General features: G+C 40.9%; 1 protein-coding gene across 1 annotated transcript in view; it reads right to left on the reverse strand.

The window, feature by feature from the left end:
* The window catches only part of LOC124795515 (WD repeat-containing protein 37-like), a 109159-nt gene extending 83307 nt beyond the window's left edge, over positions 1-25852 (reverse strand). The window contains 2 exon segments of the mRNA XM_047259578.1: positions 459-661; positions 25723-25852. Of these exon segments, the coding sequence (XP_047115534.1) occupies positions 459-622 (164 nt within the window). The 5' untranslated portion in view covers positions 623-661; positions 25723-25852.
* Positions 25853-26354: the final 502 nt, after the last annotated feature.

The following is a 26354-nucleotide window of genomic DNA, read 5'->3' on the forward strand; positions in this document are numbered from 1 at the left end:
TTTTATTTCACATTGAAAACTGGCTGAATTTAGCTTCGTTCTGTAGAGTAATGGCACACAACATGAGTCAGAAAAGCATCAACAGTCATTATCAGACAATCCTAATTCCTAAAGATTCCACAAGGCAGCAATTTACACTGCAAATGGAAGCTAAATTTTACAATAACTTTCACTGGTATATGCTACTGCTAAAGGAACTAGTTATTGAAAATTTTAAGGGTTGAAAAATAGCTCATTTTCATAGCATAAAATTAAGCCTTCAAAAATTAACATCAATGGTACTGTGATAGCAGTTTCCAGAAAATTAAATTCGTTATATCACTTTTCAACGAAGATAATAGGGGACAATGCTAAAAATCATCAAAGAATATGAGTGAGTATACTGATGTGTGGCAAGGCATGCACATAGAAAACAAAAACATAAATTATAAATATATGCCAGGATGGAAATGACATACCTAAATGTGGGTGGTACAGGCACTTCAGAGTCAAGATCTGAGCGCCAGCTAGGAAAAAGAGCTGGGTGGTTTTCATTATCTGTGTTGCTCTGGACCCGTGGAATTGTTATTCTCTTGCTTTTAGGGGGTTTACCCATTTGGCTTTGCGCAGCATCCTGTGGCATGTTCCCTCTTCGTTGTGATTCCAATCAATTTTTATTTCACTGGAATGAAAAATATATTCTCTGGTTATTGGTATCGTAAATTAAGTACTGGGCATATTACAAATATGTAGTCCAATGATATTATTTTTGAGCATCCACAAATAAATTATAAAGAGACAAAAAGCAAAATTAACACTTTTAACTTGTATTCTGCAATTGTTACCTATATTTCTCTCACTATTATCATTTTCAGTCCAGAAAAGTTTCTGATATTTACAAAAGAAACTATAAGAATTGCACTAAGATAAACACACACAATCACTACTTGTACAAGAATGGAAAAAAATAGTTATTTAAACATAAGATCACCACACAGAACATGTTAAACAAATGATAAGCAGTTTATAAGTAAAACATTAAATCCATTATAATCAGACAGTCTGAAGTACTTCAATTATCTTCACTCTTATTACAAATCTGCAATCAGCTGATGCTTCAGTTTTTTTTACAAAATTCATCATTTTCTAAGTCTTTATTTAATACTTTCCAGCAAGAGTTAAGAACTCCAGTATTACATCTTTAGGTCATTAATCTCCATTTGTAGGATGTCATTTTTTTTTAATTTGATATCCAAGCAGAATCTACTTTTGGAAATTTTTCATATAACAGAAACCAAAATTGGACTTCCCAAACCCAAGTTATGAATCATTCACTACAGAGGACACTGGTTTAAAGGTCTAACTCTTCTGCTTTCAGAATGTGTTCCTAAACTTATTGTGAGATCTGTTTTTAAAGGAATTGAACATTTAAATGATACTCTTGTAAAAACAGTTACGAAAACGTATCAGGAAAAGCTTTATGAAGATGAAAAAATTCTGGAAACACTGTTTTTTCACGTAAAATTTACTTTCGTATGAAATTGTAGAAAGCAGTTGTAACTGTTGCTATACAAAGAGGGAGCTCACATTTTGCACACTGCATGTGCGTTTTAGCTTTACACTCATGAGTTTTGCTATTATATGCCAACTTCTGCTGATCCAAGCATGGAACGTGGATCACAAAACCATACCTGATACTCTCTATTGGTGCAGTTAGTTTTTACACTTTGCAGGCACATATACCAGGGTAGCTTCATTTGAAAGTCCGCCTCTCTTATTTGCAGTCCATTTCCATACCATAAACCACAATTCTATAAAATATTGATGACAATTGTTTAGATCCAAAGTTTGCTTTTCAGGAAGCCCAAGATGTTTTGCCTCATGCACATACTCCAGCCATAAATTGGTTACAGCCATACCAGTGGCCTGAGTAAACATGTGCTGTGTCCACTTTCATGCTCAAATAAATGTTCTGTAAATTGAAATCAAAAACCATACCTGTCAATATCACTCACAGCAATTTTATAGTTTCAATAACAGCAGGTCTCGAAACATCAATGTACGTTTATTATTCTTTTCCAAACCTCTACAGGTATCCTTGGTTCCAAATGCCTTGTAAGTTTCAACTCACCACTGATCTGTTGTCAAAGCACTTCGAGCATTGCAGCACTGTCATTGTTGATAACTGCCTGCATAAATTCTTGTGGTTCATTTTCCTTTGTGACTGCATTAGTATAGCAAAATCAAGCTTTTATTTACACATCAAGTTCCTTATGACCAAATTGAGGAGCAAATTTCCAAGGTCATAGAACATGTGAGTACATGGAAGTACAACATAAAAGTAATAACAGATAAAAATAAATGTTCATGAACCCGAGAAAAGTCAGTCCATGACGTTAAGTAAATGCAATCAACAAAACAATAAGAATCAGCTTAATTTTTGAAGGAACTCCTCGACAGAATAGGAGTGACCCATGAGGAAACTCTTCAGTTTCAATTTGAAAGTGCGTGGATTACTGCTAAGATTTTTGAATTCAAGTGGTAGCTTACTGAAAATGGATGCAGCAGTATAATGCACACCTTTTTGCACAAGAGTTAAGGAAGTCCGATCCAAATGCAGGTTTGATTTCTGCCGAGTATTAACTGAGTGAAAGCTGCTTATTCTTGGGAATAAGCTAATATTGTTAACAAGAAATGACAGTAAGGAATATACAGGGTGGTCCAAAAGTCCGGAAACACCCTCATAAAATTCAAATGGAGTAGCAAAAGAGGAAACAGAGTCCATACACACAAGGAACGGGAAAACCTTATAGGTTATGCCACCAACATGGAAGCCATTTTGAAAGCCGCCATCTTGGATTCAACTCCAAAATTTCAAATGGGAATGTGGTCATGTGACATATCAAATAGGTAGAGAATTTCACCAGAAAAACAATGCCATTGTTATTTTAAACATAGCTTTATTCATTCTCGGGTTATAGCCAATTACTTACGGCAGCAGCGGGACGCTCGGCAGCGTGAGTATTACATACTGAGAAGTCATAAAATGGAGCCTGAAATGGTGCAAAGTGACCATTCCATGCCTGATATGTTACATGTGTTTAACTGTTAGGTATCGTTTACTCATGCTAACGTTTTAATCATTGTTTCCTTATTTACAGGTTACAAAATGTCCTTAACACATGAAGAACACATTGAAATCAACTTGATGTCAGGAGAAAGAAGCACACGGGTGATTGCTGAGGATTTCAACAGTCGTCACCCAACCAGACAGCCCATCACTCTCAGCGCAGTTGCCAAGCTTTTGGCCAAATTGCGAGCAACAGATTCTGTCGGAGATAAACCTAAGGCTGGAAGACAAAAATCCGCCATCGATGAAGCAACAACAGTGAGCGTGTTGGCATCGTTTAGCAAGAGTCCGCAACGGAATACTCGTCGCCTGTCACAAGAATGTGGGGTTAGCTGTGCCTCCATACTGCGAGTTTTATCGCAGCACAAATGGCACCCGTACAAAATTCAGCTGCTCCAACAACTGAACGAGGAAGACGCAGACTGTCGGGTAAAGTTCGCAGAAACGGTGACACAGCAGCTGCAAATAAACCCACGTTTCCCCTATCAGGTGCAGTTCAGTGATGAAGCCAATTTCTTTATCAATGGTGAAGTGAACAAGCAGAATCACAGATACTGGTCAGACACTAATCCGCACTGGATTGATGCTTGCAAAACGGTCGACTCACAAAAAGTGATGGTCTGGTGTGGTGTGTGGGGTACGAAAGTCGTTGGACCGTTTTTTTATTGATGGTACGTTAACAGCCAAGAGTTATCTGAGGTTATTGGATGAAGAAGAGTTTCCCTCGTTGTTAACGGAGGAGGGGTCATTTCTGGAATTCTTCCAGCATGATAGAGCCCCACCACATTATGGACACAATGTGTGAGCATACCTGGATATGCAGTTCCCTCAAAAGTGGATTGGTCGTAGGGGTGCCGTGGAGTGGCCACCACGTTCATCAGATTTGACTCCTTTGGATTTTTATCTTTGGGGTCATCTCAAAGCACTGGTTTATTCTGTGAAAATACGGGATTTGCATCATCTAAAGCAGCGCATTGTTGATGCGTGTGGTCAAATTCAGACAGATGTGTTGGTCAAAGTTCATCAGGACTGGGTTCAGAGGATAGCATTAACAATCCAACATAATGAACAAAATACCGAGCCATTCCTATGACTGTTGGTGGTCTCTTGGGACTGTGTAACATTGACGTAATGTCTCTTTGGCCACAACACACATGCTGCTGAGCATCCCAACACTGCCACATGTAACTGGGTATAGCCCAAGAATGAATAAAGCTATGTTTAAAATAACAACGGCATTGTTTTTCTGGTGAAATTCTCTATCTGTCTGATATGTCACATGACCACATCCCCATTTGAAATTTTGGAGTTGAATCCAAGATGGTAGCTTTCAAAATGGCCGCCACGTTGGTGGCATAGCCTATAAAGTTTCCCCTTTCCCGTTCCTTGTGCATAGGGACTCTGTTTCCTTGTTTGCTACTCCATTTGGATACAATCACTCACTTCCGATACCGTTCAAATAGTAAAAATGGCAGTATTAAGCCTTTGAACAAGATCCTGAATGTCAGCTTTCCATGACAGCTTACTATCTATCTGACCACCTAGAAATTTGAAATATTCAGTTTCACTAATCATATGCCCGGAAATTAAAACATCAGGTTTTGTTGAATTGTGTGTTATAAACAGTAAAAACTGAATCTTACTGTGATTTAACATTAGTTTATTTTCTACAAGCCATGAACATGGTCATGTACTGCACTATTTGAAACCAAGCCATTGTTGCACACAACATCCTTTACTACCAAGCTACAGTCATCAGCAAAAAAGAAATATTTTAGAGTTACCCGTAATACTGGGGGGCATATATCATTTACATAAATAAGGAACAGAAGTGGCCCCAACACTGATCCCTGGGGCACTCCCCACTTGACAGGACCCCACTCAGACCCCACATCACAGCAGTTAACACTGTGAATAATGACCTTTTGCCAACTGTTGCTGAAGTAAGAGGTGAACCAATTCTGAGCTACTCCCCATATTCTGTAATGGTCCAACTTCTGGAGAAATATTTTGTGATCAACACAATCAAATGCCTTAGTTAAATCAAAAAATATGACAAGCATTTGAAATCTTTTGTTTAGCCCATCCAGTACCTCACAGAAAAAAGAGAATGACTTCTAAAGCCAAACTGTACATTTGATAGCAAATTGTGTGATATAAAATGATCAATTATCCTCACATACATGGCGTTTTCAATAACTTTTGCAAACACTAATGGCATAGAAATAGGTCTAATATTATCTACATTATCCCTTCCTCCCTTTTTATAAAGTGGCTTTACTACTGAGTACTTTAATTTGCTCAGGGAACTGACCATTCCTAAAGGAAAAATTACAAATATGGCTAAATACAGGGCTAACATGTGCAGCACAGTACTTTAATATTCTGACAGTCATCATCATCATCATCATCATCATCATCATCTAAATCTTCCTCCTTGAGATAATCCATTTTTTGGTAAAGTTCATAATTTCTGTCAGCCACTGAAGAAAAATTATACTCAAGTTTTTCAATATCGATATAACACTATTTTCCACAATTTCTAAAATCTCTTCCACAATGTGTTTTTCTTTACAATGCCTGATCACTGTTGAAATAATTCCAAGTAGCTACTAACAACAAACAATTGTAAAAATGAGAGCAAACATTTAGAAGTAGCACATAAGCAAAACCAAAGACACTTTATCCATCATCACTGACAATTTTTTGAAACTTTGCCATGGCAACTGTAATTCTGCTAACTTATGATTGTAGCTGGAAACCTGTTTCAACAGGGGGAAAAAAAAAAATCACAACTTTGCTGAACATTTACAAAAAGCGTATACAATTATAAAAACTAAGTAATCACACTCAGCTACAATCTCTGTACAGCCAAGATTCTGAGCATGCCATGGAAGCTCAAACATCAATCAATAGATGGCACACAGAGAATGTCCACTAAAAAGAATCCTATGCTTAGTGTCTTACACAGTTTTTAGACGGCATATCTAGACTGAAAATACAATCCTCCCCTACAGTGGACAAATACACTGAAAGGTTTAAGAACAAAAATTTTTGCATGATATATTACGCCCAATTAATTTTGCTCCTCAAATATTTTCACAATAAAACTGAACTCTCTGTCTACCGGAACACAATCTCTATGAAACAGAAGAGCCAGCCACAACTTATTTCAAGAAAAATGTCAATACCACCAATAGACATGTGAAAAAACATACTCCTGTATCCTGCCTTATGAAACTAATAGTTCCTTCCTCAGGGAGAAAGAAAGTATAGGCAAATGATGAAGGCAGAACATAATATCTCAGTATTATCTTATATACAGGGAGACAATTATTGAACTATATGAAATTCACATTTCGCGATCAAGAAGTCTCTTCACCCTCAACGGGTGACTCTGTGGAGTGCAATGTCCAGTCACAGGACAATCGGTGTGATATTTCTTGATGGCACAGTGACTACTCAATGATATGTCTGTTTTGGAAGATCATTTCATCACCATTATCCAAAGTGACCCTGATTTCCACAAAATGTGGTCCATGCAACACAGAGATTGACCCCTTAGAAGCAGGAGAGTGATGTCCTGGAGAAGCACTTTGGGGACCGCATTCTGGCTCTGGGGTAACCAGAGGCTGCTGGCATGGGCCTCGATTGGCCACCATATCCTGCAGATCTGAACACACGTAACTCATTTTTATAGGGTTATATTAAATACAAGGTGTACAGCAATAACCCCAAAACCATTGCTTAGCTGAAAACAGCCATTCAGGGGGCCATCGACAGCACTGATGTTCCAACACTTCAGCGAGTCATGCAGAATTTTGCTATTCATCTGCACCACATCATTGCCAATAATGGAAGGCATATCGAACATGTCATAACCTAAATCCGAATATCTGTAGTGACGTTTACATGTTGACTGAAGTGTGTGCACACCATAGTTTGTAAATAATTTACTTTTCCTTAAATATAGTTCAATAATTGTCACCCTGTATCTCACTATTAACTATCTTGCTACAGGTATGTGTTTCTTACTGAAGTGCTGCGTATATTTTAAATATTGATAATGTACCTCCACTTTCTAATACCCATCAAATAAATGTAATTCACTGAAGTGTCTGATACTGCTTTGTCAACTCTCATCAGAACTGTCACCTGATACTGCCTTGTCAACTCTCATCAGAACTGTCACCTAACAATCCAAACCAGACCTTGAGCCATCACAGATCAGTGTGTCACCGCATCTACAGTCTTATAATCAGATTTGTTGTCTTCCCTACCTAACACCTGAACTGTAACATCTTAACCTAAATTACGCCTCAGACTACACTACCAATCAGTGTGCACCATAACCTACATTCCAAATACTTTTAACACCATCTGTTGTGAGCCTTCCCAAGACTGTCACGTGCCGTGAAACACAAAGGGCAATGGTGTGACACCTAAAACAAAGAAGGGATTGACTAAATTTAATATGTAGATATGCAATAAATCAGATTACAAATTCCGGACCCTCTGACAATGAATGACACCCTCCCCCCGTTACATTCACATATTTACGTATCAGTTTTATATCAAGATACTTAAAAAATATATCAGCCACAAATTAACCCTTTATAGAAATTTCAGTGAGAATAGGAGCTTTATGATGACAATTCCAGAAATATTGAGGAACCGAAATCTGGAAATGGATTTTGGCTGCCATCATTCTGAGAGTAGGCCTGCTGTTCCAACGGTTGAGACTGCAAGAGTTTGGAACCCTTGGAGCAAAATGGAAGTTTCTATGCCCCAGCAGGCAAGTTCCAGCTGTTCACCCTAGCACAGCTGGTAACAATGCCATTTGTTGAAAGTGGAGGCTTACCTGAGTGTGGCCTAGTCAGACCGGAAAGGGTCCATTCTGTGTGAGGTCCATGACCAACTGGCACTGCAGCCTTGTCACTGTCCACGACTGCATCTTGCTATGCACATTGAATGCCACAGATTAGTAATAGTCACTGTTTATTACTTTGAACAGAACATACCAATGCAGTTCCATTTCATTTCACTCATAATTTCATTCACTTAGTTATAGTGAATATACAACTGCAGGCCAATGGCACCAGCCGTGCAGTAAGATTCACCGAAGTCCTCCCTTTTGCCATCTAGATCTGCTTCTTTTCACTAACGTGACCAGGGTTTACGAGGGCTGTGCCAGACAGCTAGTACTTGGGGGTACACACTAATCCAGATGCAAAATAAATACTGTCAGTGTTCTGTCTTTTTCTGTTTGTGCATGTATGACTTCAGTCACACACAACATTGTTGTTATGTAACACGACAAAGTCAACAACCAGTATTGGTAACTTCAGCTGACTTAACAAGTGGAAATCTAAAATACCTTAGATATGGAGCAAATATAGTTGTGACATTTTGTAAAACTGATGTTAGTACACTGACCATATCAGCTTTCATTATATAAAAACCATCCACTTTTACGCAATGCTTATTCCTATGTACGAAGTTTTAATTTGCAATTTCATTCATTATAAATGAAGATTCTCTTTCATCTCTGTTGATATACAAATTTATTTATTTCATTTGATGTAATGTTAACAAACCACACACCCTTCCATGCACCTCAATTATGCAGCTAACTGAACAATAGTGGCAAGTACATCAGAGGGATATCTGGAGAGGCCAGACTAATGTGTTTCCTGAAAATAGGTGTCAATATTTACAGTAGTTCCAGGGGCAACAAGATATATGATTAATCTGGCCTTTGAAGATTAGTCATCATGGCCTTGCTGTGTTGATACTGCAACACAACTGAAACCAAGGGAGAGAAACGGACATTATTTTCCCTTCGGACATGCAGCTCTATAGTATGCAAAGCTGCATGAAAACAGTCTTTAGCTTGAAGACAGCAGAAGCAGCAGCAACAACAAAATTTGTGTAGAGTTGAAACCTGTCAAGCACTAGATAATGCTAAATGCCAGTGTGTTGAGTGAACTAAACTGAAAACTTACCAGGGAGAGGAATTTTAAGGTTTGGGGGTTCTGGCTACAGTGAGCTCATTAGTGAAAGAGCACAAGTTCGTTATGTGGGTTGGGTTCTCTGCTGAAGATGGGGAATGTCAACAGCAGCAGAGGCAGATCTGTGTGAGCATACAACACTTCTCTATTGCTTCTTTACTATTTTATACAGCTTGGATTCCACGATGAAACTGGTCAGAAGTGGATGTGGACAGGCACAAGAATGAACACAAAAAGTCTTATTATTCCATCCTGCTAGTACAATCAGTCAAGCATCAGTGGGTGGTGTTGGCCAGCATAGCAGGAGGTCACGGTGATGCCCGGAAATTGACTCTGAACTGCTGATTGGACTCATGATGATGATGATGATGATGATGATGATGATAATGATGATAAATCCTACAGAGGTGATGGCTGAAGCAGTTTTAGCTCCCTTGGCTACGCACAGGACAGGTCCCTCTTTCACAGTCCAATGGTGGCAAAGTTACGATAATGGCGGAGCAAACACTGACTGCACGTTGCTTACTGTCCAGCCAGCCGAACACACTGACAAGCTGGTATGGCCACGATTAAATACAACTCCCCAGCACAGACAGTTGTGGAAGATGCGACATTTTGGGGCCTTCGGAAATATCAAGAAAAGGGCAAATGCTGGGGTGTGGCATAATCAGCACAGCACATCGATGATGCACAAGTCAGTCAAGACGGAGTGGCTCCTCAAAGACTGGTCCCAGGGCACTGACACCTGGAATGCTTTCACAGAAACTTGGCTGCCACTGAGGGGTGTTGATCAAGCATGGGCGATAGCCACCTATGGCCAATGTATGTGGCTTGTGGCCTCATTACAGCACTCGTGGTCTGATAACATAGGTGCTGATCACACAGATCAATGACCAGCATCTGCTGACTGGTTGTGCCCTCTTTGCAGTCCTGGGTTACGACTTCTGCTCCAAGTTCTCGTATTGTTTTACCCATTACAGTGGGGAATTGGAGGGGTAGCAAATAAGTCATCCCTGTATTGGCTTAAGTCAATTACAGAAAACCACAGAAAATCTAAATCTGGAAGGCCAAACAAGAACTTGGTCACAACTTGTCACAAATATCAGTGCTTTAGCCATCAAATATACCTAATACTATCTCCACAGACACTGCTTGCTCATCAGAGGAAATTATTCAGCCTATCACTTGCTTACTTTATTACGAGTGTGATGTAAACTGCAATTCTGCATACTCTGTACAGGCGAGTCAGTGACAAGAGAGCCCAAGGTATTACATCAACCTTCACCCTCACCAAAAAGTCAAATATGCCACTGAAACTAATAAATCACAAGACATAATTGCAGTGCATTACTTACCTTCAGGAGGCAAAATGTGTAGTACTGCTGATGCACATATAAAAACAGAAGTGATATCACAGTCATAGCTTTTGGAACTATTAGTTCCTTCCTTGGGAAGGCTAACGTCCTCAATACAGACAGAGATTCTGATGAGTAGGAAAGACAATCCTCAAATGAGTAGGTAAAACAATCCTATGATCTTCAAGTACAATATTAATGGTATGCTGCTCAACACAGTCATGTTGATTATATACCTGTGCAGAACATTGTCGAGCAATATGAAATGGAGAAAGCATGGAGCACGGGAGGATGATACTAGGGGAAACAATGATTGACTTTGATTTATTATGAGTGTTGTAGGAAAGTGTAGCTCATCTACAAAGAAGACCACCTATAGAACATTTGTGTGACCCATTCTTGAGCATTGTTTGAGTGAATGGCGGCCCCATCACATGGGATTAAAGGAAGACATTGATACCAAAACACTGCGTTGCTAGATTTGTTAACATTGCGTTTCATCAACAAGAAAGTGTTATGGAGATGCTATGTGTGCTGAAATGGGACTCCTTGGGGGGAAAATTATGCTCTTTTTGAAAAAACACCGTTGAGAAGATTTGGAGAACAGGCATTTGTCACTGACTGCAGAACAGCTGACTGCCGCTAATTAAGACCATGAAGACAAGGTAAGACAAATTAGGGCTCATACACATACATATAGACAGTTGTGTTTCCCTCACTGCATTTGTGAGTGGAAAAGGAAAGGAAATGACCAGTAGTGGAACGTGGTACCATCCACAATACACCATAACATAGCTTGCGGAGTACATATGCAGATGTAGATATGTTTGGGTAGGTATCTGAATGAGCTGCCCTTCCTTTTTAACCTTCCCCATCCCATCACTCTCTTCTCAAGCAAAGTACTAAAGTACTGATACGAGGGTCATTCAATAATTAGAGAGACAAATTGTCTGAGGAAAAAACTGTTGGTAGGGCAAGTTTAGTACTTTTATGACAAAGTTGACATCTCTCGAATGAGCCCTGATCAACCGATGTATCAACATTGTTTTGTTTATAACTTCAAAAATACATTTCAAGATGGCAAGCCATTGAAACATCTACATTAGTAGAACAATATTCTGTTATTCGTTTTTTTACTTACTGAAGGTGAGAAACCAGTGAATATATACTATAGAATTTCTAAAGTTTATGGTGAAGGTTGTATGGATCATGCAAATTTTTCCAATTGCGTAGAGCATTTCAAAAATGGTCACAACTCCTCAGTGACTGGCGAACACCGTTCTGGCTGACCAGTTGCAGTTTCAACTCCCTCACTTGAAAGTTGAATTGATGACATTATTCGTGCCGACTGCTGTGTGACTGAGTAAATGATAGTTGATAAGGTTCAAGTTAGTACTGGTATAATTTACAACATTATCTGTAACAAGCTGAAGTACCACAAAATATATGCAAGATGGGTAACAAAGGAGTTGACATGACTACACAAGGAAACAAGATTGAGAGTGAGCACAGAGCTAAAGGAATGTTATAAAAGAGAAGGTGAGCACTTTCTCAACAAAATTTTAACTTGTAATGAAACTTGGGTTCGCTATTATGAGCCAGAACCAAAAACACAAAGCATAGAGTGGAAGCACACCAGATCACCTGTCAAGAAAAAATTCAAAATCCTAGCATCAGCAGGAAAAGTCATGTTGGCAGTGTTTTTGGATGCTGAAGGTCCAGTTTTAGTGCACAATGAACAGCCAATGCTACTCAGATTTGCTTTTAAACATGGTGAAGCCAACCATGACACACACACACACACACACACACACACACACACACACACACACACACAGAGAGAGAGAGAGAGAGAGAGAGAGAGAGAGAGAGAGAGAGAGAGAGAGACGTGGATCTCTGAGGAGAGATGGGATCCTTCAGCAAGACAATGCACGTCCTCACATTGCTCAACTAACCTGTGAAACCATCAACAAAATGGGCTGGGAAGCACTGCCTCATCCTCCTTACAGTCCTCATTTAGAACCTAGTGATTTCTATTTGTTTGGTGCACTGAAGGAGGCAATATGTGGGAAGAGGTTCCAGGACAACAAGGATGTGAAAATGTTTATGAGAAATTGGTTCAAACATAAAGATAAAGAGTTCTTTGCAGCAAGAATAAAAAACTTGTAGCCTGTTGGAACAAGTGCATAAATGTTCAAGGGGATTATGTTGAAAAGAGAAAAAGTATTGTTTTGTAAAAATAAATGTCTTTTTCTCCAGACCAATTTGTCTCTTTAATTATTGTATGACTCTTAGTTTAGGAAGCTTTGCTATGCACCACTTATGTGCTTGTCTACTGGATATACCAAACATTTTGGCTCCTCTCCAGCAAATCTGTCTCAAAATTTATTAGTTTTCCCGATTTAGTTGTACTTTAAAAGAATCACATGCCATTAAAAGCGACATTTAAATGTTGACCAGATCAGCCAAGCAGCAGTTAAGAGCATGGGGTTCAGTTACCTGCAGACTGTTACCCATCTGTTGCGTACAGCCAGGGCTTAATGTTATATTTTGCTCCTCTTAGTAGCCGGGAGAGGTGGTCTTGTTCATGAAGTTCAAAAGTGACTCAGAATAAGTGGAAAAATTGAACCACAGGTTTCAGCAACTTAATGCTTTCTTACATGAGTAGTTCCAAATCCTCCCGAGACCACCCCATCCCAACCTCTTCTCAAAGTTAAGCATCTGACAAACAGTTCAGTTTAATAGAGTTAATATTATGGTTTTTCAACCAACTGTATTCTATACAGTAAACATTCAAAGGAATAAGTGCACTTATTTCCTATTAAATAAAAACATAGTAAGTCAGTGATACAGTTATTACTGCTTACTTATAACAATCTAGTACAGGGTTTTGAATGCTTTTACATTTGTAACCAAGTTGTCATTTTCTATTTCACTACATTTTGACAATTTTTCTAACTGTCTTTTGGAACACGTCGAGCAAATGCTATCTGTGCTAGACTGCTGAAGATGACAGACAAGGAATTTGTTGAAATTCAGTTCAAGAATTTCTGAAGGATGAGATCTAGTTAATATTCAGTTTGCTGTTGAATAATAAACATTGTAAGTCATGCAATAGTTTCATCCAGTTCCTCACTTTCTTATTGCTACCCAATTCTCAACTTTTCTTAACAGTTACATGTTATGGTGAGCAAAACTGGTATTTTTTATGCTTTTTCATTGTAAAATGGATGCACACCATAAACCTTACATCAAAATGTTGCCAGTTTTGCTTAATCACAATCAATTTTCACTACGTTGTCTTTGAAGAATCCCTGAATATTGTTTTACGAACCCAGCATCTAATTGTTGATTTTCCAAAGAAGGGAAACAGCTGCTAATAGATTATTATTAACGATAACACGTGCTGAATACTATGACTGAATGAATAGCAAATGAAATTAACAGAAAAATAAGTACCAAATGCTTTGGGTAAACTAATAGGATTTACAAAATATAGCTTCCGATTGGTTTGAAACTGAAAGTTAACAACCAGTGTGTATTACCAGTTCCGATTTACAACAATAATACATGAACTTTACACCAAGAAGCTGTGCAAAAATTTCGAAATCTGTGGGTTTCTTAGTGAGTAATAGAAGATCAATAAATGGTCTGTAGTAGAAGAAATTACAACTATAATGAAAATTAAGTGGAGATAAACAGGAAAGTTAGCCATCAAAATGGATAGTATAGGGACCAAGGAAGTTCTTTGGGCGATTTCAAGAGATAGGGAAAGCCAAGACAAAGGCATGATGGAAGGCAAGTGAATGACATTAGAAAATCAGCACGAGTCGCATGATGCGTACAACTAAAAACTGCAAGTTTTTGAAAAGTCTAGATGATTTCATAAATCTTAGATTCTAATGAAATAATGCCCCAAGAACCATGGGCATTTCTGATGTAAGGTGGCTTGCGTGCCTTGATGATATAGAAAGCCGTACCGCAGACAAAATCACAACAGATAGGTCTCTATAGGTATCTGAAGAGGTCAGACAAACATTCACTGCCTGAACAGGGGCTGTAGCTTTTTCGGAGTTACAGGAGTGACAATTTGGATGTCTGATCTGACCTTGTAACAATACTGCCTTATTGCACTGGTATTGCAAAAGCCTGATATCAAGAGGAAACTACAGCTCTACTGTATGGTTAAATGATGATAGTGTCCTCTTGGGTAAAATATTCCTGATATAAAATAGTCTTCCATTAGAAACTTTCGGCAGTGACTATTAAGAAGGTAAGAATATAAGAAAGTGAGTACGCTACTACTAACAATATAATGAACGCATCATCACACCTGAGATAAACATGAAGCCAACACCCACCACAGTCTAGAAGTTTACATGCCAACTAGCTCTCCAGATGGAGAGACTGAAACAAAGTTTAATTGTTGTGGGTTGCTCCAATTCAATAGTTGGAAAAGCAAGAGAGACACTGAAGAGCCAAAGAAAGTGGTACACTAATATCATGTAGGGTCCCTGTAAGCACACAGAAGTGCTGCAATACGACACTGCGTGGACTTGACTAATGTCCGAAGTAGTGCTGGAGGAAATTGACACCATGAATCCTGCAAGGATGTCCATAAATCTGTACAAGGACGAAGGGGCAGGGATCTCTTCTGAACAGCATGCTGCAAGGCATCCCAGATACACTCAATAATGTTCAAGTCTGGGGAGTTTGGTGCCCAGCAAAAGTGTTTAACTTGGAAGACTGTTCTGGATCCACTCTGTAGCAATTCTGGACTGTGGGCCGTCGCATTGTCCTGCTGGAATTGACGAAGTCCTGGAATGCACAATGAACATGAATGGATGCAGGGGATCAGACAGGATGCTTATGTACATATGTGTCATATCTAGACATATCAAGGGTCCCATATCACTGCAACTGCACACGCCCCACACCATTACAGAGCCCCCACGAGCTTGAATGGTCCCCTGCTGACATGCAGGGTACATGAGGTTGTCTCCATACCCGTACACATCCATCCGCTCAATACAATTTGAAATCAGACTCAACCGACCAGGCAACATGTTTCCAGTCATCAACAGTCCAATGTTGGTGTTGATGGGCCCAGGCCAGGTGTAAAGCTTTGTGTCATGCAGTCATCAAGGGTACATGAGAGGGGCTTCGGCTCCAAAAGCATATATCAATGATTATTCGTCGAATAGGTTGCACGCTGAGACTTGTTGATGGGCCAGCATTGAAATCCACAGCAATATGCAGATGGGTTGCACTTCTGTCACATTGAATGATTCTCTTCAGTTGTCATTGGTCCCGTTCTTGCACGATCTTTTTTCAACAGATGTTTTACCGGATTTCTGATATTCACATCACACTCATGAAATGGTCATATGGGAAAAGCCCCACTTCATCGCTACCTCGGAGAAGCTGTGTCCCATCGCTCATGCGTTTATTATAACACCACATTCAAACTCACTCACACCATAATCTGCCACTGTAGCAGCAGCAATCGATCTAACTGTGCCACACAATATCTTACACAGGCAATACAGACCACAATGCCATTTTCTGCCTGTCTACATATATCTGTATTTGAATACGGAAGTCTATACCGGTGTCTTTGGCGCTTCGGTGTATTTTGCAAACAGCGTAATTTAATCACTGCTATTTCTAGGGACAGATTCGGACTAAGGCCATAATTTATTGGTTATGAACTGCAGATTAAAACTGGAGGGATGAAACAAAAGTAGGAACTCAAGGAAATTGGACCCAAATAAACTGAAAGAACCAGACATTGTTGAGAGTTTCAGCAGGAGCATCAGACAATGTTGGACTGAAGTAGGGAAAAGGAACAAAAGAGGAGACAAATGGGTAGCGTTGTTAAGGACTACACTCCAGTAACGTTAGAGGTGCCACGGTCCTTGCTTGGTTTCCCGAATGGAACTAATATTGCCTCCTTCCAAGTCGTGGACTACTGTCAAACAAACCAGATCTGATGAAACAAGAGGGGAGCTGTCCTTTCACTTCAGGGCACAAATGACGAAGCATGGTACAATGATCTCATCAAGGCTGGGAGCAGTGTCTCTGGCTGCAGACAGATTATTCCAGTTCCCACATGGAGAACGGAATGTTGTAGACTTCCTCATTATGCGAGAAGAAATTGAGCTTTCTCATCTCCGCAGTCCCATGGAACACATGAAAAGCAGGAGCTTGTCTAGATGGCATACTGACAGTACAAAGGTGTTCAGCTAAAACCTGAGCCACATCTTGTGGCATGTCCACCAAGACCCCATTACCTGACAAGGCCATGAGGGGATTTGTACTGCCCTTGCCGGAAATTTGTCTTATTGAGTCCCGAACTTGTACAGTAGAAGTGGACCGATTAATGGAAGTTGTGAATTCCCTCCCAGAAGCCCTCTTCCGTTCTTTTAACACTTGCCACACATGTGCTCTTGCAGATCTGAAGGCATGAAGATTTTCTATAGTTGGACAATGTTTGAAGTTCTGCAGAGCTGTTCATCTGGCTCTGATTGCCGATCGACAGTCATCATTCCACCAAGGTACAGGCTGTCATCTGACATGGTTATTACTAGACCGGGGGATGGACTCTGCGGCACCCAATTGATCTCACAAGTGATATGGGCCTCCATCTCCTATGCATTATCCTTTTGTTCAAAAATAGCTTGTCGACTGTATTGCAACCAATTTGCCCTTTGTATCAACAATCTGTATTATCTCCCATCAGCCGCAGTCCTATTCGGCAAACTGTTCCACACTGGGAAGTGGTCAGCAGAATTTAAATCTGTAGCCACTTCCCACCGAACTGAGTCTGCAATAGCTGGTGAACAAAAACAAAGGTCAATGGCTGAAAAAGACCCTGTAGCTGTGGAAAAGCATGTCATCTGACCCGCATTCAGAAGGCAGATATTCTCAGAATGGACGAGTTGCTTGATCATCCGACCTCTGGAGCAAGCAGTAGCCAAGCACCACAGTACACTGTGTGCATTGAAGTCTCCCACAAGGAGGCATGCTTGATCATCTGACCTCTGGAGCAAGCAGTAGCCAAGCACCACAGTACACTGTGTGCATTGAAGTCTCCCACAAGGAGGCATGTGCGTGGGAGTACCCGGAAGGATTCTGGCAGTGTCTGCATCCAAAGCACCATTAGGTGGAAAGTACAACAATCACACTGTGATATTAAAGGGTTTGAGAACTTTCACGGCAAATGAGTGCATGGTCATGGTAAGAGGGACAGGAGAGGAGTGGCGTCTGTCTTCAATAAAAACAGCCACTCCACTTTCAGCCCTGCATCCAGTAGTAGTGTCCTTCCTGTATGGGTGGCAACCCTGTAATGCAGGTGTGTTGGTGACTTTAAGATGTGTTTCTTGTAAGCAGATGCAGAACGGTTTCTCCTGGACCAGGAGCTGTAATTCTTCCAAATATGAGCGATATCCTTTAAATTCCGCTGCAGAACATAAGTCCTTGTGCAACCCATTGTTTAGCAACAGCTGTTCTTTTCTTTCTCCCTCATAGAGATGGTTATTTTTCTGAGAGGGCAGGAGGAACATTAGCCGGTTGCCAGTTCTCTGGTTCCTCCAATTGAAAGTCCATATCCTCTAAAGCATAGTATCTATCAGAGAGGGAGAGAGCTTGCCGACCCAAAGATTTAACTACCACTTTCTTCGACTTGCAACTATTTTTCGAAGTATGTTTTTCTTTACTGACGGGAGGAGTGGCTGCTTGGGTTGCAAAGACAGCTTAGTTGGCTTCTGATCATGAGTAGTGGTATGTGGCTTAGGTGGTAAGCCCATTGCTGATGGCTTCCGAACGACTTCAGTTTCATGTGGAGCATTTCCCCCCACAGATACACCAACAAGTGCATGTGCTCGTATTGGAATCTGTGGTCTGAGTGTGTGTGTGGAGGCATCACACTTGGTGACTGGCACCTTAAGGGTGATGCAAAAAAACGTAGCAAAAACTGGAGGTTGCATAGCTTTGGAAGCTTTTTTAGCTTCACCATAGGGTATGCACCTCTTGACTTTCAACGCCTGAATTTTTCTTTCCTTGTCATAAACCTCACACTTTCTGCTCCACACTGGGTGATCCCAGGAGCAGTTTACACATTTCGGAGCCACTCCACTTTCAGCCCTGCATCCAGTAGTAGTGTCCTTCCTGTATGGGTGGCAACCCTGTAATGCAGGAGATAGAGAAGATCCAAAGAAGAGCGGCGCATTTCGTCACAGGGTTATTTGGTAACCGTGATAGCGTTACGGAGATGTTTAATAAACTCAAGTGGCAGACTCTGCAAGAGAGGCGCTCTGCATCGCGGTGTAGCTTGCTCGCCAGGTTTCGAGAGGGTGCGTTTCTGGATGAGGTATCGAATATATTGCTTCCCCCTACTTATACCTCCCGAGGAGATCACGAATGTAAAATTAGAGAGATTAGAGCGCGCACGGAGGCTTTCAGACAGTCGTTCTTCCCGCGAACCATACGCGACTGGAACAGGAAAGGGAGGTAATGACAGTGGCACGTAAAGTGCCCTCCGCCACACACCGTTGGGTGGATTGCGGAGTATCAATGTAGATGTAGATGTACAAGAATCACCTAATTCACGAGCTGAGCCTCCACAATCGCCACATGTAGCCCTCCCATTACATCCCATATGGTATGGCCAAATCTGTGACATTTGTAGCATCGCATGGGGTTAGGAACAAACAGGCGAACCTTCAGATGGATATAGCCTGCAAGGATATGTTCAGGTAATTTCGAGTATTAAATGTTAGAATAAACGTTGCCGATTTTTCCAATTTACCATTGACTCTCCTCATATAGTTCTGCTCTTCCGCGCCCTCCATATTTTTCCATTCTTCACGTAACCCTGCAGGGTCCACCTCCGCTATATCCAAGCAGGTGACCACACCCTTACTAAAGTTAAGGTTATTATGCAACTCAGCCTCAACTGGGTATTCACCTAAGGCCTTACATCCCAGAAGCTTAGATATTTAGTTTGAATTAGCAGTTTCAACTAGAAGTGTTCCATTAAGAAGTCGTTTGACTCTTTTTAGAGACCCAGCAATACCTTCTAATGCTTTGTGAATATAGAAAGGGAAGACCTTCTCAAAGGTTCCCCCTGTTCCCTTGATTACAATGAAAGTGTTATAGCACACTAAAGACCTGTTACTACGATTCTGAGACTCTTTTTAGGGAGCACAGACCAACCAAGCTCTCTTTGATGAGTGAGTATAGGTACTACCTGATGGTACACCCATCCCGTCACGAGTAATAGTCTGACGAGATTGTTCCATAGAGATCACACGAGATGTGAGAGAAACAACCGTCGACCCAGGCAGAGCCCTCCATGTCCGAGCAAGCCTTATACAACTGGGGGGGGCGGCAGGTGCCCAGAGGTTGCCTGCTACAGACTGTTTTACGTCAATAGCCATTCACAGCACTTAGCACACCTTGAGGTTTTTTTAAGGTGTGTACCTTCCTCACAGTCCAAGCTGTGAAGTCAAGACCCCCATTCTCCACAACGCACAACATTCTACCACTGCACTGCACAGTGGTCACTGAAGCATGCCCAGAGCTTACAGTGACAGGGGGTTGGATGCACTGACCAGTCACCAGCTCAGAAACACCGGGGTTGGCAAGCTCGTTCTCAGCAAATGAATGCTGAGCCTGAGGGGAGCACAATGGTGAGGCTAATCAATCTGTAGCTGCTGTTCAAAGATGCATTTCTGTCTGGCTTAAGAACTGGGACAATGACATTGTTTCACCATTGTGATGAGCAGACATCATCGAGCCAAACAGGTCTGAAGATCAGGATTAAACATAGCCTTCGAGTAATAATCAGATGTTGGATCATCTGATTATGAACTGAATCAGGACCTGAGGCCATATTGTGAGAAGACATAAAAGTCAGTAAAAGGTGCATTATAGAATTGGACTTGGCAGGGGGTGAAAAGTAGAAAGATGTACTCAGCTTGTCATTTCTGAGTTAGATAAGTAGATGGGTAAGAAGATGATGCTAACATGCTGTTGCAAAATGAGCTGCAAGGTGTTCAATGACAGTCTGAAGGATGAGACCAGGTACAGATGTTGATCTTTGGCACCCCAAAAGACTACAGAGCTTGGCTCACACTTGGGAGGAAGACGCATACATCCCTACAGAGGAAATGTTAGTGGTCCCAGCATTCCTTTTTACCGTGTTTAAGGAGGTACTCAACCTTAGAGCAGAGTCACTTAGAAGTGAGAAAGGTGGCCTGAGAAGCATGCAGAATGCTACAACAACCCTGATTAGCTGTTTAACTGTCTTCGGTCCACCGTGCAACTGGACAGCTGCAGAGTGTGCCTGTAGAAACACAAAAAGCTGTTACAGTGGCACAGGTGATTGTGTTGAGGTTTGTGTCTGACAACCTCATCGATGGAGTCTGCTGGAGAGAGGGGTGAAGATGTAAGGAGTGGCACATTATTGCCAGATGCCTCTTCAAGAATCCATAATGGTAACTGGTCTGTCAGGCAGTGACAAGGAAGTAACAGGATCATCGGAAAGTGTCACTGTCACAAAGATTATCATGGCGAGATCAATGTAGTGACACTACAAGATTTAGGGAAGAGACCTTCAGGTCAATAGCTGAAAAGGTGCCATAAGCAGCACTAAAGTAGGTAGGAGTACTTTCACTGAGGAGGCACAAATCAAGATCGAAAAGAAGCTGGTGAATTGTGTGCTTCTAAATCTCTCCAAATAGCAGAAAAGGAGGGGAGAACTGTTCAATTGCAGCAGTCTTCTCAAGGGAAATAAGTTCCCTGCCTGTAGATAAACAAATGTTACACATGGTGATCACTGGGGTTGTCCATACTCGCACCACTGCTGCTTCCAACGTGGCACGAAGGTAATCCTTTCGCTGATGACATCTGTGAAAACCAAAATAGACATCCCTCTGGTCACCCCGCTGAGGCCACAATAATGCACGGTAACCATGAATCATTAGAGAATGGTCATCAGTAAAGTGAGTTTCTTGGAGGAGGGCACAAATTGTAGAATAAGAAGAAATTAGTAGTAGTTCTTCCAGCAGGTGGCAGTATTTTCCATTACAGTTCCATTGGATCATCACGTTGATGGAGTCGTGGTTAGACACGAAGGAGCCATGAGGATCTTTCACTTCCTAGAACCACTGAATGACACATGCAGACAGGAAAACATCAGTAAATATTTGCTCACAATCCGATGGCATGGGAAGTGTCTGGCATCTTCAAGGTCACATGATTAACTTTCTCCCATCATCCTCCTTTTTGTCTTTCACAACTTTTAGTGGCCGAGAGTCTTTTGAAGACTTACATGCTGTAGGCATGGGGATGGGTCAACACACAAACATGGTTATTTGCAAGGACAAAATTCATGGATAGATCACCCCGAGTTTCCGTATCTTTGGTCTGCCATGCAACAATCACCTCATGGACACCTTCACATCACATCACACATGTACACCATAACTTTAATATTTTCTGGGAGGACATTCCATTCAAAGACTAAGACCAAAGCATCTGTCTCCATTCAGTTTCTTCTTGGGACTTTTTTTGTAGGCTTCAGGCAAAATGACACCTCATCATTCAAGATTAGCTTGTAGCTCCTTGTCTGTCTGCAGCCTAAAGTCTGTGAAAGGTAGCTCCTTGAACTATATTCCAAGTTTTATGTGGGACAATAGTCACTGGCCTATAACCCAGCCATCCACATGCATGAAGAGTTTGAGACTGTGCAGCACAGGAGACCTTAATCAATAATGACCAATTGAGCATTTTTCCCAATGCTTGTTCAAATTTGTCTTCAGTGTGTTCCACAAAAAAGCTCTGTCATTGTAGAAGTAGGGCACAACAAGTATCGAATAAATTGCTTCACTCGCAACCGTCTGGCCTGTCCCTCTTCCCATGAAGTAGCCAGGATAGGAAAAATGGTAGGATTATAATTATCTAGAACCACCTGTTGAAATCGACAAATCTAAACAGCACTTTGTGTTGGTTCAATTTCATACATTTCACACGTGAAATGTCTGCTGATGCCATCTACTCCGATCAAGGGGTCATCCCACAGGTGCCGCCTAGCCGCAGCAAAGGTCGTTTAACATGACCGTCATTGCCGGGAGTCCTGATGCCCCAGGAAGATCGTCATAGGTGGAGAGCTAGCAGATCAGGATTGTCTACTGTGTTGGCTTTGGAGTGTAGATATGAGTTTGCACAGTTATTGCACACAGAGGGTCATCAACACTGTATGCAGTAGCTGCTATGCTGCCTAGACCATCCATACTACAGAAAAAATTTTGAAAATGGAGGTCACAAACGGAAGGGGATCAAAATTACTTCAGCTGAAAAGTGATATACAGGAAATGAATGTAAATGTCAACGAAAGAAATCAGAACCTTGGTAAGTAGTCAGTTCAATATCATTGGGTTCCTCTATGAGAAAGAAAGAGAAGTAACAGATGGGAGATTGGAGTATAAGATAGGAAATAGCCACAATAGTTTGGTTACCTATATTCCACACGCACAACTTCATAAAAGAATGTTTGGCCCCGTGGAGGATCCAGAAACATGGCATGTTGGGCTGAAAAGACCAGGTGAAACAGATTGATAGATGAGAAAGTATTTGAGAGTGTGGAGGAGTAAATTTCAAGTGACTTGCCTCTGGGTCAAGATCATGAATATCACAAATGCACCTGAACCAAACAATGGGTTTAAGGATCATGGGGAGGGGGGGGGGGGGGGGGGGGGGAACAGGAAGGTTTCTTCTAGAAAGCCCATGAGAGGTTAGAATATGAGGGTCCTATATGGGTGCCTATGCCACAGATTAGTCTGTATATCTTTCCCTCAAAAGAGGGATTGTTGTGAGTAAGAATTTTGCGAGATGTTTCAGAAATAAATTGGCTTCAAGTCAAAAAGAACATTGGGAGATGCAATACCATGGGCAAGGGGGATGTCGGAGTACAGGGAGATGGCATCAAAAGAATTTGCGAGAGATTGTATGACTGGCCCTGTGGTTTGAGTAGAGACTGTACATTATGATGGACTCTTGGGGCAGGATCACTACAGCAGAGCTTCTTTAATCGTTGTGATTCATTGAGACATTATGGAGAGTGCAGACAACCAGTTTCAACACAGACCATAATCCGCTCTTGCTTTCTACATGTCCTCAGTGGATACATTGACAACACTGTTCTGGATTCTGTGGGGTGTTGGGGGTTTGGGCGCTGTGGCAAATGGAACATCTGAACATGACATGGTCTCAATGCTGTAAGGGATTGATGGGAGAACGCACTGAAGGCAGGAGAGGTCTTCGTAAGCAGTGCTTCTCCAAAAGGAAAGGAGGATTAGGTAACTTTTGGAAGTGGTATTTGGAGTGCTCTACCAGTTGTTCAACAGCACGGGCCTCAATTTTGGAGATGAGATGGATCTAAGGGTATTCATCAAAGGAATCTTAACAGGGAGAAAAGGAATTAAAGGATGCCTGTGCTGTGGAAAATTGTTTTTCTGGCACTAGATAATTTGTGAAGGTAAGGAATTTTATGATTACTATATTGTTAAGGAGAGGGGATTAATGCATTGCGTAGCATTTCAGGAATAGGAAATAGGACTGGGTTGTAAATAGGGATAATAATGCTTTTCTGAATTGCTGTAAATAGGTGGAGGAGTGATAAATGGCATGTAGCTCTAAGGAGAGAAAAAGGGAAAGAAAATTACGTTTGGGATGGGTAATTGAGGGTAAACAATATAGGAAAACTTCGATATAAATTTCTCCACGATAACCATCGACAAAGTAGTAGAGATGCCGGCAGATTTAAGCAATGAGGACAGGCTGTGAGTAGAGCATGGGTAGCTCAGTCAGTAAGAGCATTGCTTAAAAAAGCATAGGGTCTGGGTCCCAGCCCTGAACACATCTCAAAAGTTCATGTCAAGCTTACACCACACACACATTGTCACTTTACAGCAACAAATATTTTAGCATAGGAAGTTTCTTCCCACAATGGGGATATCATAACATTAAAGGTCTATCTTATTGTGGTCACTCTGACTGTATGGTTATTAGGCGTACCTACGAATTACAAGTCATAATATACACTGAGGAGAATAAAACAGAATTGCACACAGCCTTTTGGCGGCAATTGTTGGCATGCCATCCTAGGTAGAACTTAACCATCTTCACGACTATCAGTTTTGTCTCTACCAATCAACTACATACAGGAAAACCTCACAAAAAAACTTTCTTCCTAATGTACAACCCTACAGCAAACATCTTTCAGATGGCAACACAAGAGCTTACGGACAGCAATGTGCCAAGGAGGATCCAAGCATTTTACTATGCACGGGATGGAACAATAGATGCAGAATCTTATCCAGTGGTGTATTTTGATTTGTAATATGTGCACTTTCGAACATACTGCCTTTAATTTCAAAGTAAAGTTACTTATTTAATTTTTTCGACGCTTATTCTTCCATGCCACATGTTCCTTGAATATAAGACCACACACAGTTGCTCATATGCCAGAGGTTAAAATTACTTTTGGTTTATGGCATGATTTCAAAATAAAATCGCTCGTCTCCTCTAAGCCAAACGTAACATGCATCGCGAAATTATGTTTCCCTCCATTTGACACCAAAGGAGTAAAAGTTCATTTAAAACCACAAATATGTTTGCTTGTGGTGTTGCAATGTCATGTATCGCGTATTGCATGTATACCTTCAAATTAAATCTTATTTAACTATAAGCTGGCAAATCCCAAATGAGCAGTTTGATGAGGACGCCTGGCGTACGCACATAATTATTAATGTAAACAATGCATTTTGATGTGGTTGTCGAGCTACATTTTCGAACATAAATTGAATTATCCGAATACTCGATATTGGTTATACTACATTTGTTTCCGAATTGTTTCGCATGTTGAAAAGACATTTCACGGAAAACTGAAAAAAATCTTAACGTCTCCACGTTTCAATGAAGAAGCCCAACACATCCTCCGACTGACAATAGTCCTCTTGAGAATTATGGAACAAAGTAGAGTGAAACAACACCACAAATTCGTACAGCAATATACACGAACCTGAGTCGTACAGTTTAGAAGTTTTGTACGACATGAAAATGTAACGTAACAAGCGTTTGGTAAACACAAGAAAAATACAAATTAAACTGTAAAATTAACATAACAGAGCACCGGCAGTCATACATACCGATTACCCACACAGTTATTCAGTATTACACATACCAAACACGCAACACTACGCTGTCAACCATCACGCACAATCAATGACGATTCATCTGCTGCACAACACAAGATATGCGAATGTCAAAAGATGAGAGAGAGAAACCACATAAATTCTGGAAAGAGAAAGGTAAGATTAGTATCGATACCCTGAAAAATATCGAAAAAGTCGCTCAAAAATTGGGCTTTGTTTATGGTAACTGGTTAGGATATTTTTCAAATCGAGTGACTGGTTTTAAGCACAGCGTTGTTCCTCAAACCCGAGTTACTATGGGACGTGTAAAAACGTATGAAGCCACATAAATAATTCGACTTCGGAACATCTTGCTGAAAGGGATCAAGATCGATTACCAATGGACGTCAGCAGTACGTCACGAAAGCACGTGTCTTTATTTGTATATACGTCATAAGAGGTACTGTTAAGGAGGTAAAAAAAGACATGGCACAAAAGATTTACGCTATACGTTGTTTTGAAACCAAACTGGGCGGGACCTGCCGCTACCTTTCGTGTCCATTACGTCTGTCGCGTGCACTCAACAACTGTTTTTAAATATTAAAAATTACTCTGCTTACATGGATAACATAGTGTTAGGAAGGCGAATAAGAACTTTTGTTTTCTTGAATGCGTATTTGCT

The sequence above is a fragment of the Schistocerca piceifrons genome, chromosome 4, assembly GCF_021461385.2.
Source record: "Schistocerca piceifrons isolate TAMUIC-IGC-003096 chromosome 4, iqSchPice1.1, whole genome shotgun sequence".
NCBI classification, from domain to species: domain Eukaryota; kingdom Metazoa; phylum Arthropoda; class Insecta; order Orthoptera; family Acrididae; genus Schistocerca; species Schistocerca piceifrons.